General features: G+C 41.5%; 1 protein-coding gene across 3 annotated transcripts in view; it reads right to left on the minus strand.

Moving 5' to 3' along the window:
• fl(2)d (Pre-mRNA-splicing regulator female-lethal(2)D) overlaps positions 1 to 3,271 on the minus strand; it is a 34,247-nt gene extending 30,976 nt beyond the window's left edge. Inside the window, exon 1 of one of the 3 annotated variants that reach the window (XM_081771209.1) lies at positions 3,134 to 3,271. Coding sequence is in view for 1 of the 3 variants with exons in the window: in XM_081771207.1 (XP_081627333.1) it covers positions 2,790 to 2,865 (76 nt within the window). In the remaining 2 variants the exon portion in view is untranslated. Of the gene's footprint in view, positions 1 to 2,679 lie in introns of all 3 variants that reach the window. The other 2 variants (XM_081771207.1, XM_081771208.1) reach the window with 2 other exon arrangements.
• Positions 3,272 to 20,936: the final 17,665 nt, after the last annotated feature.

Consider the following 20,936-nt stretch of genomic DNA (forward strand, 5'->3'; position numbering starts at 1 on the left):
AAAAAGAGAAAGGGACTGACTTCAACTGGTGAATTACAAAAATTAGCACGCAATCTTGTATCATTTCGTCAGGTATAACGCATATGAACAATTCTTATTGTGTTCAAGAATACATGTAATATATTATCAGTAAATTGTAAAATATGTTGTGACAACACAAAATAAAAGTGAAAATCAACTTGGAACATACTGTACATAGTAAGTGTTCTTTTACACAACATACACGAATACCGGTCACCTCACTTTGAAAATAGCACTAAGTTCACTGTGTAACGCTTAACACATGCAAAGAAGCCGTCCTAATGCCACTAATGAGTGAACCAAATATATGCAAAGCTAACAATACTTTCCAAAGTTAACTCAATGTAACCGAGTAGAATTCTCACGAAAATAATTACAATCGACTATTAAGAACTCATTCCAAGTTTTCAACAATTTGAACGCTTAAACTAGAATTATTCTGCCAGAAACCCGGTGCAAGATCCAAGGTCTATAGGGTGCAAGAATATCGGGGAAACAACTAGTAAGTATATTTCTAAAAGTGCTATGCGAACAATTCGCATAAATACAGCATGAAATGCTGAGAGAAACTAACCATATGAAAACTATTATTTTTAAACGTCCTCCTCCAAATAACGGAGAAGTACAACGAAACTTACTAAAAGTGCAAATATCGATTGTAGATTATGTAGCAACGTACAGTTTAGTCTGAAGTTGTGCAGTAAACCGTGACACCTACCTGTAATTTCAGACTGCTTTATGTACACTGTTCTACACCTTGACAGAATTCTATTGGAATCTAAACGCTGATTTTGTATAACATTACTATGAAGTATTTATTGACGACCTATGACCTATACGGAATTATTTCATGATTGACGTATAGAACTATTCATATCTATATCTTAATGAACTTAGTATACAAGAAGATTTAAATAGTCCAAGAATAACTTTTGGGTTAAATGCCGCAGAGTAGGCCCAGGAATATGGACCCTAACCGAAACAAAACTAACCTAACTTACCCTATCCTATGTGTTAACATGCTGGACCTACTCTGCGAGAACAAGGCTAACTTTTCCCGTGCTGTCCCAGTTTAGATAAACATAGATTTGCACAATTTACGAAAGAAATGTGTTATGTTATTTTGGAAAACCAATATACAAGTACACGAAGTACATCGGGAACTTATCTGTTACGTGTATAATAATGTAGAAATAGGGATTGCAAAGTGAGATCTTTACCATGCAATATCTCAAAAGAGCCCATAATGAAGCGAAATGCAGTATGAATGTAATGTTCAAGCTGATCATGTATGTGTCGCAAAGCTTATGGCATGGCATGTGTTTTTATGATATATAGGTATGTAAAGTGTTCATCCATTATCCTCGTTTATGTGCATACTCATTATCACTGACGCGCCTATTCCCTACGGAAGAACCCGTGCGGGCCTATAGCTGCGCTCCTGCCCTGATTCAGGTAGATTTCTTCTTTAAAGCCCATCAAGCTTAATTTGGTTAGTGTTTATTGCACTTTACGTTTTATGGTATGAGTCACCCTACTCATATCCTTGAAGGATAACCCCTGAAAAAAGTGAATTTGAATCCAGTAATGTAACTTCCCCCTTAAGGAATATTTGCTAAGGGTTAATTGCTGTATCGCTGGACCAATTTTAGAAAAATTACCAGACGAATTGGAAAATTTATTTTGGTTTGTGAGATAGAGGAGTAAAAGTCAGGACACGGCAATAGTTGAAGTTAAGAAAATACTTGTTGTTGTAAGCGGTATTATATGTGGAGGCAGTCTGGTAATGGTACGTTAATGACAAGATCCTCACATATCGAGTTATACAGAGATAAAGAGCGTCTACTACATAGACAAACAGTTTGTCATATGTGTAGAGACGAATCGAAACTATCTAACCAAACTTAATTTAGTACACTTTGGTACTTCATTTGTACGGTATTTATTATCTCCCCCAAAGCTGTGCAACACATAAGCCATCCATTGTAAGACAAAGTGTTTTCCACTATCCCCATTATGCGTATACCCACCGCCTCTGACGCGCCTGCTCCGTACGGATGCCTCTCTCCCAAGTTACCCTTCTGCGACAGCCGTGACTTGGTTAGATAGCATTCGTGCTTTTTGGTGGACACTTAGCACAAGTTGGTTCGTATTTGAAGCACTAGTTTTAATGCCACATTGTATTGTATTTCGAATAATAATCGCTACTAAGTGAGCCAGAGTCAGAACCTAGTATTTTCGGGGAGAAATATATATTTTTTTTTCGATTTTCGTGTGGTTCGGCGATACAGTAGTAATGTCTTTGCTAAGATATTAAGAGTGAAGTTGGTGCAGTTTTACTATACGGAACCACAGATTGTAAAATACACGAAAAATGTCGGGAAGTGTTTAATTTGCCCATTTTATGTCGAGAAAAGTACACAACGAACCCCTGTGGGGCTTCTAACCCGTTCCTACTCCTACTGCTACCTCTAATCCTACTCCTACTTCTACTTATACTATGGATCCGTACAGTAATACTGCACGGTGAAGTTCCTGATTAACGAAGTTAATTGACCATGAATGTAAGTATTTTTACTAAAATGGGACAGCACACTTTTCCTACATACTTCAACCATAACAGAATAAGCCATTGAAATATTTAGTAAAGTAACTCACCCTCATTTATCCTTGCATGCCCAATCCCGGTTAGCCACAACGCAGTTCCATGATTTCATCGTTAATCATTATTTCCCCCCTTATGCAAATAACTCATATCAAATACATACCACTCGAATACAAAGCAGCCAATTCTGCTTCTGAGAGCTGACCGTCGTTTGGTTTTAAACGCCTCAACACACGCATCTTGCTCGAGTTGAAATATGTACCGCTATTCCATATAAACACAGACTATATTTATACACACACGTTAATTGGACGGCAAGCTGTGCACACAAAGTAAAACGAGTTAAAATACTACAAAATCATATCTGTCTTCGTCACGCAAACGCAGTACCCATAATTTTCAGAAGAAGCGAATGAAAACCAAGAATAACATGTTTTTGTGTATTCACTCAAGGCCTTCCTTCACATTTGAAGAATATTTGCCGCTTACGGCCACACAAATACTCGCCTTTCTTCCAGACCCGTCCTCTTCTTCTTCGTCTTCTTCTCTTTCTAAATTCAATGTAAATCAATCCTGAATTAAATCGATTATAAGAGTTGCCAACTATGCAACTATGCCTTATTGAGAACCAGGCACCCAGAATGTAAACTGCTGAAAGACTTATTTACTGGGAATTTGCACTAAAATACAGATTTAATATATAAATTCAAAAATAAATCTAAAACATTGATACAAAATGTTCCTTAAAATATTTCGTGCTACCCCATTTTATGGAAGCATACTTATATTCATGAAATATAAACTTTCCCAAGCAACAAATAGGAAGTGTCTCATGGTATAATAGCAGTTGCATTAACCCAGGGGCAGATAGGACCATCGGGCAACCGGACGGAGCCCGATGCGCCCCCTAGATGCAACATATAAAAGAAAATTTTCAACTGAACGGAACAAACTTTAAAACGTGAAAATAGTGGAAACCAAGAAACATATTAAGCGATATGCAGAGTCGTTTTGAGGAATGATTAGTGCTATACTAAACAGTTGGACTAACATATGTTTCCTAGAGTAGGCAGGCCTTTAATATGACGCTAATCGTTCGTCAAAACGACTCTGCATAAAACCCATTTTGTTTCAAGTGGGGCTCATACTACAAAACCCGTTGAATTTCTTATTTTCTGGATGTTTAACCTCTCCCCGACCGTAAGCACAAACATTTCGGACGTCTCTGTGTAAACTTAGCTTGTTATATACATTATTTTAAATTTGAAATTCACATGTTTTCTTATAATGCTACTTGACAATATTCAACGTTTGATTTTCACCTCTGGTGCTTGGGGTCCCGGGTTCGATCCCAGCCCCCGGCAAGTGAACTTTGTGGTGGACAAACACAGTGTGCGTGGGTTTTCTCGGGGTTCTCCCGTTTCCTCCCACTTTCTTCATTCCACCATTCCATTCATCACTCACCATCACCGTCTCCTTTAGCCTAACCGGCATAGCCGTGGGACGTAAAACTTAAAGATTTCATTTCATTTTCAACGTTTCATTTCAATTCTTTGATTTTCCACCCATGCATATACATGGAGTGTACGGTTTTTTTTTTTTTTTTTACGGCGCGACTAAGCGTGTTTTGATTCACCACAGTAGATTCGGTAACATTAAGCCTTATGCAGCAGAGAACAGAGCAACGAACACTTCATACGTTCACAAGAGAATATCATCAAATTATTATTATTATTATTATTATTATTATTATTATTATTATTATTATTATTATTATTATTATTATTATTATTATTATTATTATTATTATTATTATTCCATCCTCATCAACCAAAAGAAAACACCCTTTAATCCTGAGTTTGCTTATAAACGAGCAGAAGGCATCAACAGTGCTTTGCTTTTATATTGTCCTGCTCAAAATACGTTTCTTTGCAGTGTGTGCATAGCTTATTTTACAAATTGAGTCAACACATTTGTTAAAGGTTCTGTACGTGATACTGAACACGCTTATCAGCGAATAGGAGAAAACAAGTCTTCTAAAATCATCAGACTAGTGTAGATGCCTACATACAAGGTAACTAAAAAAGTTCCTGCCGTTCTAGAGCAGTGATAATCAAAGGGCAATACAGTGGATGGTATGTTCCTTTAGATTTCGAAGTAATCTCCATCGGCATCCAACATAATTTGCTAACATTTCTGCAGGTGCACAATACCCTGGTGGTAAAATGGGTATCGTGGATACAAACAAGTTCGTGAGTGCGTTCCCAGACAACACGTACGTGTACGACACATGCGCCTATCTATGCATAAGCCGTACATGTGCACATGTGCATTTGTGTGGATGATGAGCACATACATAACCAGTGCATAAGCAGTACACGTGACTTTACGTGGATGAAGCACACATACATAACTCGTGTATGTGCACATGTGCACTTGCGTGGTTATGCACACGTACATAACAGTGACTAAGTCGTGCATGTGCACATGTGATTTGCAAGGATAAAGCACACATTTATATAACCCGTGCTTATCCGTGCCGCTGTATATTTGCATGGATACAGCGCACGTACGTAACCAGTGCTTAAGTCGTTATGTGTACATGTGCATTTGCATGGATGAAGCACACATTTATATAACCAATGCTTAAGCCGTTATGTACGCATGTGCATTTGCATCAATGCAGCGCATGTGCGTAACCCGTGCTTAAGCCGTTATGTGCACATGTGCATTTGTATGGATGAAGCACACATTTATATAACCCGTGCTATAGCTGTTATATACACATTGCATTTGCGTGGATGCAGCGCCCGTACATAACACATGCTTGAGCCGTGCATGGGCACATGTGCATTTGCGAAGATGAAGCACATTTAAATTACCGGTGCTTAAGCCGTTGTGTGCACATGTGCATTTGCACGGCTACTGCACGTGTGTATGAGACGTCCATAATACCGTGCAAGTGTATACTTTTACTTTCATTCTTTTACTCTCATTTTCATCAACAATATAAAGAAACGTCCAGTTTTGGTAGGTGTCGTTTTTCCTCCAGGCGGTGTTATTGAAACTTTTCGTCGAATGACAGTTGAGTGATTGTTGAAACTCCATAACTTCCGCTGAGCTAGGATACAAGATCAACAGATGACAGCACTGTACTGTTGTAACTACTGTCGGACAGTTCATAGTTTTACAAAATTATTTTCGTGACCGATTACAGCAGAATATGTTGCGTTATTTGATACTTGGCAAACATGTCAAAGAAGATACTACTTAAAGCTTTGCTCGTTGCAAATAATAAACTCCAAACGTAAAATTCTCACTGACAATTAATAGTTACTTGTGGTATACTTTGAAGGTGATGCCTTGGTGTTATAGGACTCCAGATCGATATTCATTTCGATCTATCAGCTGTGACGTACCACACGTCAGTACGGCTGTTTTTTGCTACCTTCCTGCTCCTCATCCCGGATTTTTTCTCTTGCCTCACTTCCGAGCACTGTACGTCAGACTAATCCAGCCAAGGGCGTCTAGTGCTACGAGTTTGGCACCTGAAACTACTCACCCTTGACGGCTATCCAAACGGGTCGTCTCACCTTACATTTTTCATCTCATAGTATCACATCATCGCTTTACTAGTTGGTGCGGCTTTGTGCCCCCCTTCATCGGCTTCTCTGATGGCGGACCCTGGCTTAGTTTCTGGACAATCCTTAGAATGTCGTCACGATTTTTTACCGCCAGTTGTCCCCGGTCCCGCTGGTCACACTACGAAGGTAGAGAAGCGGAAAGACCGCAAGGAGAGACATCGCCAAAACTCCGAATGCTCTACTGCTTCCGCAGCTTCTGGCACTTCAACTCGGACGAGGTCTCGATCACCTCAGAGTCGTACGAGTTTCGCTGCCAAGGTAAAAAACTCACCACCAGCTAAGAAACAACACTTTGTTTCCGCCTCTGAATCGTCAGATATGGAAGCCGAAGGCACTTCAGCAGTACGCAAAACATCTGACCAAATCATTCTTTCATCAAACGCTACTCCATCTCTGCACTCTTTCTTACTCCAACACTATGACTCTAAGTTCTCCAACGAAAAACTCATTATCTTACAATTACGAAAATATCTACCTAGCCTCCCACTTCACGAAGTAGTAAAAACACGCAATGGCTATATCTTCAAGTCTCCCGATCCAAATTTCGCAACTACTGTTCGCAACAAAGCATCCTTTGAAATCTTCGGAAAACAATCAATCCTCACCAACCTCACATCTTCCCGTCGTAAGCAACCTCCTCCTCCGAAGCGACCCCCCATGTTATCTGTTGTAATTCGAGGAGTCGATCCTACCTATTCAGATGAGGAAATTACGGATGAATTACAATCCGAAGGACACAAGATTCACAAAATCATCCGCATTCGTAACAACAGCGGTGCCACCTACATGGTGCGTGTCCTTACACCATCACAGGAAACTATTGACCGCCTCCTTACCCAAGGGGCATACATCTATAAACGCAGACACCGCGTGGAACCTTCTCGGTCACCTGCACCTATGCCACTCAGATGTGAGAAATGCCAGGCGTACAACAGCCATTCAACGGCTCAATGTACAAACCCTGCTGTTTGTGGCTATTGTTCCGGTCCACACCAAACACGTCTCTGTCCGAATATGCAGCTCCCTCCTCAGTGTTCTACCTGCAAAGATCAGCATCCTTCTTATAGCTACAAATGTAAAAGCAAACCTCTTCCTGACCAGACACATCCTGAATTAGTGGCTCCCTTACGCACACAGTCAACCTCAACAAACACAGATCAACATGTTGATGATCCCGTGACAGTAGGCAAATTGTTGGAATTCCTTACACTTGCTCTTCAGAATATTCACCCCTTCCATAGACAGCATGTTCTCCAACAACTCACCTTAGCAGCAAAACAAACGTTTAACGTTTCTCTCTATGCTACGTATTCAAATAATTACGTTCATTTTCATACCATTCGATACGAAACTTCCGTCTAACTTCATACGCATCATGGATTTAAATTTTTTATTTCTCAACATCCGCTCACTCCCTAAAAACAAAGACCTTTTCGAGGCAGTACTATTAGAAGAGCATGTCACGGTATTTCTTCTAAACGAAACCTTTCTTAAAAAGTCCATCACGTGCAGAATCCCTCGCTATGCCTTGATCCGACATGACAATACCCTACCAACCCTTCGCGCTAATGGTGGAGCTGCTATTGGATTTCGCAATAACCTGCCATACAGGCAGCACTCTTGTCCTCACCTTCAATTACCTGAATATGTAATCACAACCATTTATTTCAAGTCCATAGCAATTACGTTCGCTACAATCTATGTTCGACCTGGCAATCCCATTCCAACCGCCTTCTTTTCATATATATCCGATACGTACAAACATTTCATTATCCTTGCAGATATAAACCTTCTCAGTCGATCAGCCCAGGAACGCACTCAGTTTTGTGACTTCATCACCACTCATACTACTGGCATACTCCTTGCACTTCCTTCTCCTACTCGACCAATCTCAAACACCACCCCAGACATCGCACTTACTTCCAATACATTAGCTACTCATTGCACTGTCACAGTCTTAGATTTGCTCGGTAGCGATCATGCTCCTATAAAACTGACCTATCATACGGGTCTTGCGTGTCCACCACGTTTGCCTACTTCTCGAGTCACACCTCGATATGACAAGGCTGACTGGCTTAGCTATCGTACTTATATATCTTCTACTATAGAACCCTACCAAGGCCCAGTCACTTCTGAAGATCTTACTGAACAAATTGGCACTCTCACTACAACAATCCAGCGCGCATCTACACTCTATATCCCGCAATCTTCATCCGTTCCATATCGCCCCAAACTTCCACCCCATTATCTTGCTTTGGTTCGACGCTCTCGCCAATGCTATCGCGACTACCTTCACACACAAAATCCTGATGCACTTATACTTCATCACCAATTGCAGCGTACTGTCCGGAATTATCTCTCCGCCTATAAACAACGTCAGTGGATTAAAACATGCAATAATCTCGCAGACACTTCACATCCAACAATCTATTGGAAACGTTTCAACGCTTTATGTGGCAAAACCACTAAGACAACATATCCTCTCATTGTTCATGATAAGCCGCTCCAATCAGATCTGGACATCTCAAATGCCTTCGCTGATCATCTTCAAAGCACTTTTACACCATCAGTTTCCGATCATACCTACCGCACTCATCCTACTGCTCAAGTAAACACTGATTCACCTCAATTGCAGCCCAACATCACTCACACTCTTCCGCAGCATGTTCTCACTGTCCCCATTACACCTAATGAAATCACCGCTGTACTACGCCGCAAGAGAAACACTGCTCCAGGATTCGATGGCATCACTTATAGACATATTAAAGAATGTCCCTATGCTCTTCTCTCGCTACTTGCTCTGATATACACCTTTATTCTCCGCACAGGTCTCTTTCCTACTGACTGGAAGGTTTCGAAAACACTCATGTTTCTCAAACCTAAAAAACCACCATCCGATGTTTCATCTTATAGGCCAATACAACTCACCTCCACTTTCAGTAAAATTTTCGAACGGATCCTGGTTAAAAGATTACACCCATACTTAAACGATCATCATATCATTCCACCACATCAAGCTGGCTTTCGGCCCTCATATTCAATTAACGACCAACTCCTTCGTCTTACGTCACTTGTCACCCATCATTATAACTCTATTCAGCCATCTTGTCTTGTTCTATTCGACCTTGAAAAGGCGTTTGATAAAGTTTGGCACCTAGGACTCATCTATAAACTTATCAAATTACGACTTCCTGTTGCATATATCCGGCTTATCTTTCATTTCCTTACCTGCCGTCTTGCCTATGTTGCCATCAACGACCAGCTGTCACATCCGATCTTCTTATTATCAGGCGTTCCACAGGGTTCGGCATTATCACCACTCCTCTATCTGCTTTTTGTCGCCGACTTTCCTGAGCTACCTCCGAACGTCTCTTTATTCCAATACGCCGATGATACAGCATTTCTTGCCCTCTGTCGCACAATAGCACAAATCAATCTTGCTCTTCAGGAAGCAATTAATCGTTTCACGGACTGGTGCCACACTTGGCAACTGACCATCAATGCCGCCAAGACACAAGCCATCGTTTTCATTCCACCCCGAAAACGTACGAAGGTCCATCGCAATCCTTCCAAGCTATCCTTACAAGTCAATGACGTACCGTTACATCCTACCAAAACAGTTACCTATCTAGGCATCACATTCGACCACCACCTCACCTGGACACCACATCTCAATTCAGTGAAGGCAAAAGCATATAATAGACTTAATCTTCTGAAACGTTTAACAGGTACCACATGGGGTCTCTCTTCGAATCTTGTTCTTAACACTTACAAAGCCTTTCTTAGACCAGTACTGACATATGGTTTTCTTGCCTGGATCTCTGCACCAACCTCGTATTACGAAAAACTTGCCATTCTCGAACGTCATGCATTTAGAACTGCCTTTCGCATCTCATTACCTAGTCCTACACAAGACCTATATTCTCGTATTTCTTTTCCTATTCTCAAGTATCACCTAGAAACTTTACGCTGCAAGTTCATTACCGACCGCTTCACTCATCACCAGCCACTTCTTTTTGACACCATTCATTATCTTACACTTCATCCCTACCGAGCACGCTATACCTATACACCTCTACATTTACTCTTCACGCTATATTATTACACATTACCTCCTAATCATCCAGCTCATGCTCTCATAGAGGACTTTTGCATTCATGCTCATCTACCTCATATATTTCCATCTTATATCGCACAGTGATTTCCTCTGTTACTAACAGGGCTTCCCCATGTCTTCATCAGCCTAGAGTCGCCCCTAGGCAGAAGTTAACTGCATTCGTTTACTTAACATCTTCCTAGTGTTGTGACGTGTCTGCACCTCATGCCATCTATCATGCTCATAACATATTTTCCTTGCCGATTAAATAGAATCTTACCGCCTTTTTACTCTTCACTTTGCTTCATTCATTGTTTTGTCCTTTCCATCACCATGTATCTTTCCAATTTGTCTGTAAATATCTTCTTATACCCTGCTTATATTATGTGTTAAAATCTTTGTACCGTACTATAATATTTGTATTGTATTTGTAATATGACTGTTCCCAATTCCTTCCACTACCGCTGTCATAATGATTATGATCGCAAAGATCATAATGTCCATGTTGTTCGATTTAATAAATAAATAAATAAATGTATATAATGAAAACTCTGACCTGATATGCTAGCCTCCCTTAGACCATCCACAAATAATCCATGCATCAAAATTTTTCCTGTAACTTCCCATCCCTGAAAGAGGGTGTACCCCTCTTAGAGGTAGCTAGCTTTCAAGCTAGCCTTAAAAAAAAAAAATGGTGTTATACATACCTTACCAAGAAACCTAACCTCTCTTGTGTCAGTTACTGTGCCAGCGAGGACCAAGTATAGCATACGTACTTGCGAGCATAGCACAATTACAGCAATTAGGGGTCTGAGGAAAGTTTTCACTTTCGGAGGGTGTCTTGTTTTTTGAACTTCATCTAACATTTTTTTTCATCTTCATCTGGGCTTCGTCCCTCGGCTACTCTATCACGATGACAGGCACTAGCAACGTTAACGGATCTACGAATCTCGGACAGGATCTAGGATTACAACCTCCACCACTTAACATCGGGCCTAACGGTCGCCAAAAGACGCAGCCAAGGATAGTTACGGGAACACCTCGTTCAGACCGTAACTCTATTCCTTCGTCTACCTATGCTGACTGCATTACTAAAGGGCATAGAATTCGTTCTCGATCTTTCTCTGATGGCGAACAAGCGCTAGATTCAAAGAGGCAACGAATTACCCCCAATGTTAATCAGAATACAACTGACAGTCATTGTATGGATTGGGCATCCACTTCTGCCGATAATCATCATCAGCAATACCAGTCAGATCCCGTGTACAACTTCTTGCTAACCGACTACGATCAGAAGTATGACACTGTTCGTGCTGTCTTCCAGCAGTTAGTCAAGTACGTCCCTCGGCCTGAGATCCGTGAAATTGTTAAGACACGCCGTGGCATCATTTTGAAATCCACTAACCCAAATTTCGCCACGCATGTTCGCAACAAGGCAACTTATGAAATTTTTGGGACGAAAGCAAAGATTTCTACTTTACAGCCGAGTACACGCAAAACTCCTCCTCCACCACGGCGACCTCCTATGCTGTCTGTAGTTATTCGTGGTGTAGAACCTGATCTTACTGATGACGAAATTCTTGCTGAACTCCATCAAGAAGGGCTACCTATAAAGCGTTGTATTAGGATCAAGAACAACCAGGGACCAACTTACCTCGTTCGAGTGCTGACTGATCAACAACAGCTGATTGATCAACTTCTATCCAAGGGCGCATACATCTATAGACGCAAATATAAGGTTGAGCCATCTCGCACGCCAGCACCACTACCTGTTCGCTGCGAGAAATGTCAACAATATAATTCACACCCAACAGCTGAATGCACAAACAGCACCAAATGTGGCTATTGTTCCCGCGAACATCCTACAAAAAACTGTCCAAACCTTCAAGAACCACCACGTTGTGATCGCTGTTCTGATCGTCACCCAACGTACAGCTATAAATGTAAAGCTAAGCCTCAGACTGATCCAGCAAAGCCTGAACTCGTTGTTCCAATACGTTCGGTCGATGCACCAACTCCACCAGCAAATTCATTGCGCCATCCAGTTACCGTCGAAGATCTACTCCGTTTTCTCACTATTTCACTACAGAACATCCACCCATTTCTTCGCAACCATGTTCTAACTCAAATCATGCACGCAGCCAAACTGTTATTTAATCTACAACTACATGCAACGTATTCCGGACCAACCGTGCATTTTCAAATTCAACCACTTGAAGTTTATGTTTGATATGGACAACTCTATCTTCGGACTTATATTCACTTTCATTATGAGTTACAGTTTACTTTTCCTTAACATACGATCACTGTTGACGCACTAACTGCTCTTTACACAGCTCCTCAAGGAGGAACAAATTGCCGCATTTGCTCTTAATGAAACTTACCTTGCACCATATTTAACATGCTATATACCGAAGTATAATTTACTTCGACACGACGCTCCAACTGGACCACGTCTCTACGGAGGCACAGCTATTGGTATTCAACAAAGTCTTCCTTATCGAGCAGTTACTGTTCCACCTACTCTTCACCTTCCTGAACATAACATCACGACAATTTATTTTAGAGGCAAAACAGTTACCTTTGTTACTATTTACTATCGTCCAGGCAGAGTTTTCAGCTATGATTTCTTCCGCTATATTGATACCAACTTCCGGTATTACATTATCATGGCCGACCTCAATTTTCATAGCCGTTCCCAACGTGACAAAGACAACTTTCTCGATTTTGTTCGGAACGAAACAAGAGCTGAATTTCATACTTTACCAAAACCTACACATCCTATCAGTGGCACTACTCCTGACGTAGTCATAACTTCATCTTCACTATCTCAGTCTATTCACATATCTGTACTTGACTCCATAGGTAGCGACCATGTTCCCATCAAAGTCGAACTTCATTGTTCTTCCAACACTCAGCCGAAGCCTCCTCCTCAGAAGGTCTACTGCTACCAAAGGGCAAATTGGGAACAATATCGCACCGATTTAGACACTGCCGTAACTACACTCACAATGCCTAGTACGCAATACGAACTCGATCGAACAATCACTGGACTTACTACAGCCCTTCAAGACGCAGCACAACGTTCCATTCCAACAATCGAAGTTCAGCTCAGTGTTGGACAAATTTCAATTGAATTAACAATTAACAATTAATCTGTAAATTTAATTGTTAATTGCAATTAACAATTGAAATAAGTAATGGTTAATTGTTAATTGCAGTTGGCCATTGAAAAAGGAGAATCAATTGCAATTGATCAATTGATTGAAAGTAATTGCAGTGGAAAGTAATTGCAATTGAATTCTGTAATTCAATTGCAATTGAAATTAATTGGCAATTGATTCAATTGCAATTGATTTCCACAGTAATTACTTTCAATTGATTGATCAATTGCAATTGATTTTCACTGATTAATTTTCAATACTGTAGTTCAGAGAGGGCGTGGGGCAATGAAAACTTTAGCCACTACCAATTAACTCACCACCCGTCGTGACCCACGACCCACCGTGACCCACTCTGACCCACCACCCATCATAAACCACTCTTACCCACTGTGACCCACAGACCCACCAAAACCCATTGTCATCAACTCTGACCCATGATTTACGCCCTCTTCTCTACTGATTAAAGAGTTTAAACTTGTAATAAAACAAGCCTATAAAATTATCACTCATCGGAGTTTGAATTTCTACTATCAATCGCTCAAGCACCGCACTAATACAATAACGGCGGATCTGACCTTTCTAATATAAATAGAATAGAGTTTGTTCGTGTGTCTGTCTGTCTATCTTTGTGCGGCCTGTGGACGAGACGAGTGGACCGAAACATTTCAAAATTTGGTCACGGGTAGCTTGGTCTAGGCCCCAGAAGAAGACGAAGAGTTTTTTTTTAATTCCTTACTAGGGGGTCTCCAGGGGACGTTTACCGGGACCGGCCTGGGGACCAGAAAAGTCGACCGAGAGTTACCAAATTTTGGTCAAAGATACCTTGGTCTAGGTCCCACACCAAGGCAAAGCGTTTTCAACAAAATTCGAACCAGGGGGTCTCAGGGGGGCGTTTACCGGGACATGTAAAAGTAAAACGATATCAGTGTCGATTTCATAGTTTTCGCGGTCGCTGAGATCAATGGTGAAACTCCGATCGCATTAACTTCCAAATTCACCGTATTCGGCTGCGGGGCGTGGGTCAACGGGGGGGGGATACCGAAACGTAAAGTAATCCAAAATGACCGATATTAGTGTCAAATCCATGGTTTTCGCGGTTGCTGATATCAATGGCGACACTACCATTAGCGATGACTTTCAAATTCATCCACCGTTGTATGCGGGCCTTGGGTCACCAGAGGGGGGAATTCCGAGACATGTAAAAATAATCGAAAATGACCGATATTAATGTCAAATCCATAGTTTTCGGGATAGCTGAGCTCAATGGTGAAACTCAAGACCGCGTTTACTTTCATATTTAGCCCCCATCAGCTAAGAAAGGGGGCATTATAAAGGGGATCACGAGACATGTAAAAATAATCCACAATGACCGATGTCAAATCCGTAGTTTTCGCGGTGGCTGAGATCAATGGTGATACTTTCATTAGCGATGATTTTCAAATTTAGCCACCATTGTATGCGGTCCGGGAGTCACCGGGGGTGGGGAATTGCGAGACATGTAAAAATAATGGAAAGTGACCGATATTATTGTCAAATCCATAGTTTTCGCTGTCGCTGAGATGAATGGTGATACTTCCACAGGCGTTGACTTCCAAATACAGCCCCCATCGGCTGTGGGCCAGAGGCATTGTTTTTTTTTCAAAATTGGAACCAGAGGATTATAGGGACTTTTACCGGCATATGTAAAAAGTAGTAGAAAATGGCAGATGTTAGTGTCACATTCATAGTTTTCGCGGTATTGGTTGGGGGTTGGTGGGGGCCAGAGGAAATTTTTTCACAATACGAACCAAGGGGGTCTGAGGGGTGTTCATCGGGACATGTAAAAGTAGTACAATTTGTGTCGAATCCATATTTATTGGGGTTGCTCAGACGTATAGTGACACTCCCGATAATGTATACGTTCAATTTCAGCCCCCATCGGCCTTCCCAATGAAAACACATATACGTTGTTGGATATATATTCACACAAAATATATCCAATTTTAGAAATGTTTTTTAATTGTTCTCCCGTTGTTCAGTTCGTTTAAATTGATATTTTATCTGATCCATGCGAAGAACGGGCATAACAGCTAGTACGAAATGGTAAAGTGTTTGTTATGGAACAAATTACAATGAATTCAATTATACAGATAATAATTATAATTATAATTAATAATTATTTCCTTGTTGAATTATAGATACTTTTCAGTGGAAAACTGAATAAAATTTAAAAGTCCCAAATCAACGTAAAGTAGACCAACGTAAAGGAAAAAAAGTATAAAATCTTCCATATAATTAAGCTTACAAACTTAAATGGAAATTTAGCTTAATTACATGGAATTTTTTTGTGTCGTTTTGTGCGCCTATTTCCTCGTTTTCTGCGTCACCGGAAATGGGTCAATGTTATCCTACAAATATGGCGGAACAAGTTAATGCTGTTCCGTCAGGAACGATTTCGAGGTCGTTTCCTTCACATCATCTTGTGCGTGTTTTCTACCGTTTTGTAAGCCTATTTCCACGTTTTGTGAATCAATGGTAGTGGGTCAAAATGGGCATTCAAAGTGGGAAGAAAAATGATCTACTCTCCCACCAGTATCGAATTTCAAGGTCGCTTTTTCGCATTGTTTAGTGCATGTTTTTACCGTTTCTGCTGATATTTTCACGTTTTGTAGGCCAACGAAAGTGGGCCAAAGACGACCTACCAATATGGCAGAAAAAGACATATCCATTCCACTTTCAAGGTCCATTTTGACCCTCTCCCACTGATGCACAAAGCGACACAAATCATGCATAAAAAATGTGAAGAAAACGACCTCGACATTCGATGGTGACGGAACAGCATTATGTTATTCCGCTATACTTGTAGACCCTTTTGACCCATTTTCGTTGTCGCACTAAAGTGGAAATAGGAGCACAAAACAGTACAAAGCAGGCACTATACGATGCGAAAGAAACGACCTCCAAATTCGATAGTGGTGGAACAATGGCTCTATTTCCTCACACATTGATGGACCATTTTGACGCATTTCTGGTGATGCTCAAAACGTGGAAGTAGGCGAACAGAACGGTACAAAATACACACTAAACGATGCGAAGAACCAACCCCGAAATTCGATAGTGGCGGAACAGTGAGCCATTTAACTCCCACAAGCCCCGTTTAACTCACCTCGGGTGATGCACAAGACGAGAAATAGGCGCAGAAAACTTAAAAAAGGGGCACTAAACGATGCGAAAGTAACGATCTAGAAATTCGATAGTGTCGGAACAGTGGGTCATTTTCGTCACAGCTTGGAGGCTCATCTTGACACACTTCTGGTGACGAACAAAACGTGGAAATAAGGGCACAAAACGTAACAAAACAGGCACTGGTCAATTCGAAAGGAAGGACCTCGAAATTTAGTAGTGGCGGAGGAGTGAGTCATTTTCGTCACACTTTGGAGGCCCATTTTGACACACTTCTGGTGACGCGCAAAACGTGGAAATAAGGGCACGAAACGGCACGAAACATTCACTAGTCGATGCGAAAGGAAGGACCACGAAATTCGGTAGTGACGGAGAAGTGGGTCATTTTCGTCACACTTTGGAAACCCATTTTGACACACTTCTGGTGACGCACAAAACATACAAAACAGGCACTAAACGATGCGAAAGAACCGACCCCGAAATTCGATAGTGGCGGAACAGTGAACCATTTAACTCCCACTTTAAAGGCCTGTTTAACTCACTTCTAGTGACGCACAAGAGAGGAGGTAGGTACAGAAAACTTTTTTTTTAAAAAAATAGGCACTAAACGATGCGAAAGAAACGACCTAGAAATTCGATAGTGTCGGAACAATGGGTCATTTTGGTCACACTTTGGAGGCCCATTTTGACACACTTCTGGTGACGCGCAAAACGTGGAAATAAGGGCACTAAACGGCACGAAACATTCACTAGTCAATGCGAAAGGAAGGACCACGAAATTTGGTAGTGGCGGAGCAGTGGGTCATTTACGACCCACATTCGAGGCCCATTTTGACCGTCTTCCAGTGACGCACAAAACGTCGAAATACGCGCACAAAAGGGTACGCGATGTGAAATTAACGACCTCGAAATTCGATACTGGCGGAACAGTGTGTCATTTTCGTTCCATCTTGGAAGCCCATTTTGACCCACTTCTGGTGACGCACAAAACGTGGAAATGGGGGCATGAAACAGCACGAAAATTCAGTAGTCGAGTAGTCGATGCAAAAAGAAGGACCTCGAAATTCGGTAGTGGCGGAGAAGTGGGTCATTTTCGTCCCACCTTCCAGGCCATTTTGACCGTCTTCCAGTGACGCACAAAACGTCGAAATAGGCGCACAAAAGGGTACGCGGTGTGAAATTAACGACCTCGAAATTCGATAGTAGCGGAACTCTTGGTCATTTTCGTCCCATCTTGGAAGCCCATTTTGACCCACTTCCGGCGACGCACAAAACGTGGAAATAAGGGCACGAAACGGCGCGACACATTCACTAGTCGATGCGAAAGGAAGAACCTCAAAATTCGGTAGTGGCGGAGCAGTGGGTCAATTTCGTCCCACCTTTGAGGCCCATTTTGACCGTGTTCCAGTGACGCACAAAACGTCGAAATAGACGCACCAAAGGGTACGCGATGTGAAATTAACGACCTTGAGATTTAATAGTGGCGGAACTCTTGGTCATTTTCGTCCCACCTTGAGGACTCATTTTAATCCACTTCCCATGACGCACAAAACGGAAGTAGACGCACAAAACGGAACAAAACGATGTGAAGGAAACGACTCGAAATTCATTGGTGGCGGAAGAGCAATAATTTGTTCCGCCATATTTGTAGGCCCATTTTGACCCACTTCCGGTGATGCACAAAATGTGGGAATAGGCGCACAAAGCGACACAAAACACGCACAAAGATGCAAAACAAAGTACCTCGAAATTCGTTGGTGGTGGAACAAGTTAATGACGCAGTGAGCACCAATATAAGTATATACTGTAGTTCTTACCAGGGAGCGCGGTGGGTCAGTGGTAGAGCGTTCACCTCTGGTGCTTGAGGTCCCTGGTTCGATCCCAGCTCGCGCAGTTTGGACTTTGTGGTGGACAAACACCGTGCTCGTGGATTTTCTCGGGGTTCTCCCGTTTCCTCCCACTTTCTTCATTTCATTCATTTCCCATCATAACCGTCTCCTTTAGCCTAACCGGCATAAGCGTGGGACGTAAAACTAAAGATTTCATATCAGTTTTTGTAGTTCTTACCATCAAGGCTGAGAACTGCACGGTCCAATTTTTTAGCCAAAGTAGAAGCCCAACCGGAATAGTGATGGTGTCAACCGGCCCGGCTCGGTTCAACTGAGCGTACAGCTTGAGCTGGCTTGGTTGGGATTACCCATCGACTGGTCTCAATTGAGCCAATGGCTTGAACCGGCTCGGTAAAGACGAGTTATTGACTCGGCTCGATTGGAGCCAATGGCTCGAACCAGCTCCGTTGAAACGAGTCCATAGGCTGGGTTCGAGTTAGCTTAACTAAGCCAATGGCTCGAACCGGCTCGGTTGGGGTAAGCAATCAGCTCGGTTCGGTTCGGCTCGAGCTGGCTCGGTTGGATGAGCTGTTGGCTCGGCTCACTTCTCGGTTCGGCTCGATAAGTGAATGAGCTGTGAGCGAGCCGCTTGAGTCGTTGACAACCCTAAACCCGGGTCGAGCAGTTTTAAACATGTTTGGCTGGAGTCCCATAACTTCTAACAATTTTTGGCTCGAGCCCGAATACTTGCTCCTCCTGAACTCAAACCAAGAACCTCGTGACCGATGTCCTTGCCTCCTGAAGATTTCTTGACTACCGAGATCGACAGTTAACTAATTTTTAGTATTCCGATACAAACCGCCTATATTCCATGTTTATACATGTACACGGTGTTATAATAATAATTAGTTATAGTAGTAGTAGTAGTATCATTGATAATTATAGTGTCTATGTAGGATACTTGAAGATAGCAGTACTTGGAACTACACAAAGGATCTAGCTCGAATTGGCTCGACTCGACTGGAAACTCGATCCGAATTCGAGTCGAGTTGGGGGAAATTTTTCGAGCCGAGATCTCGAGTCGAACTCAAAGATGTCTGCTTCGAGTCGAGTCGAGTTTTAATGAAAACTCACTCGAACTCGCTCGTGCTCATTCCTATTGTATGCATGACGGGCATATAGAGTTCTTTCGAGGGAGATAGAACCATAAACATAATATATTTAAAAAATACTTAGTTTCACGGCTTTCTTCCCAGAGGGGAAAGGGATGGTAGGTATCCAGCATTTCTTATAAATACCTTATTTGAAATATGTAAAACAGTAACAAGTGAACAATACAATATACACACATCTTCTTATCTTCAGTTTTAATTGCTGATTTCAATTGCAATTAACAATTACAATTAACAATTACAAGTTTCAATTGTCAATTGCAATTAACAATTGAATGTTTCAATTGCACCTTTTGCAATTGACAATTAACAATTAAAAGTTTCAATTGCCTGGTGACCAATTAACAATTAACAATTGCCGAAAATTTAATTGCAAATTTTATGATTGAATTCAATTGCAATTGAAATTAATTGTCAATTACAAATTGAAATCAATTGCAATTGAAATCAATTGCAATTGATTTTCAGAGCAATTACTTTCAATTGATTGATCAATTGCAATTGATTTCAATTGATTTTGCCCAACACTGGTTCAGCTACACAAACCTAAGTTACCTCCGCAATATTTACCATTTATTACAGCATCCCGGAGAGCTTTCCGTGAATATCTCGCTACGGGTAATCTTGAAGCGCTTCGGCTTCATCGTCAGTACCTACGGATCACTCATAATTATATCGTTGCGTTCAAGAGACGCCACTGGATTCAAACTTGCAACACGCTAGCTAATGAAACCCATCCTACAAAATATTGGCGCAAGTTCCATCAATTAACAGGTAGAGTTTCTTGTACGCCTTACCCCATTGTTCATAATCATCAAGCAGTCCTTACGGATGCAGAGAAGGCTAATATTTTTGCTTCCTATTTTCAAGATATCTTTACACCTCTACCCGGTCGGCATACACCAGATCGCTTGCAATCAACTATAAACCGACATACCGATGCAACTTCTCCTTTCTTTCGTCCGTCTGCTGATCATGAATTAGAAGCAGATAATCCTCTAACCATGACCATTCAACCCGAAACTATTAGTAATACACTTAAAGGCAAACGGAATACTGCACCAGGATTTGACTCTGTTACATATGTACTCATCAGACAAGCGCCTCACTCTTTTCTACTCTTTCTTAGCACCATTTATACCTTTATTTTGTGAACTGGATATATTCCACTCGACTGCAAATACTCAAAGGTGCTTCTCTTTCCTAAACCAAAGAAACCTCCATCAGAAGTCACATCCTATCG

Source organism: Thermobia domestica, chromosome 9 (genome assembly GCF_964235325.1).
Source record: "Thermobia domestica chromosome 9, izTheDome1.hap1.1, whole genome shotgun sequence".
Lineage (NCBI taxonomy): Eukaryota > Metazoa > Arthropoda > Insecta > Zygentoma > Lepismatidae > Thermobia > Thermobia domestica.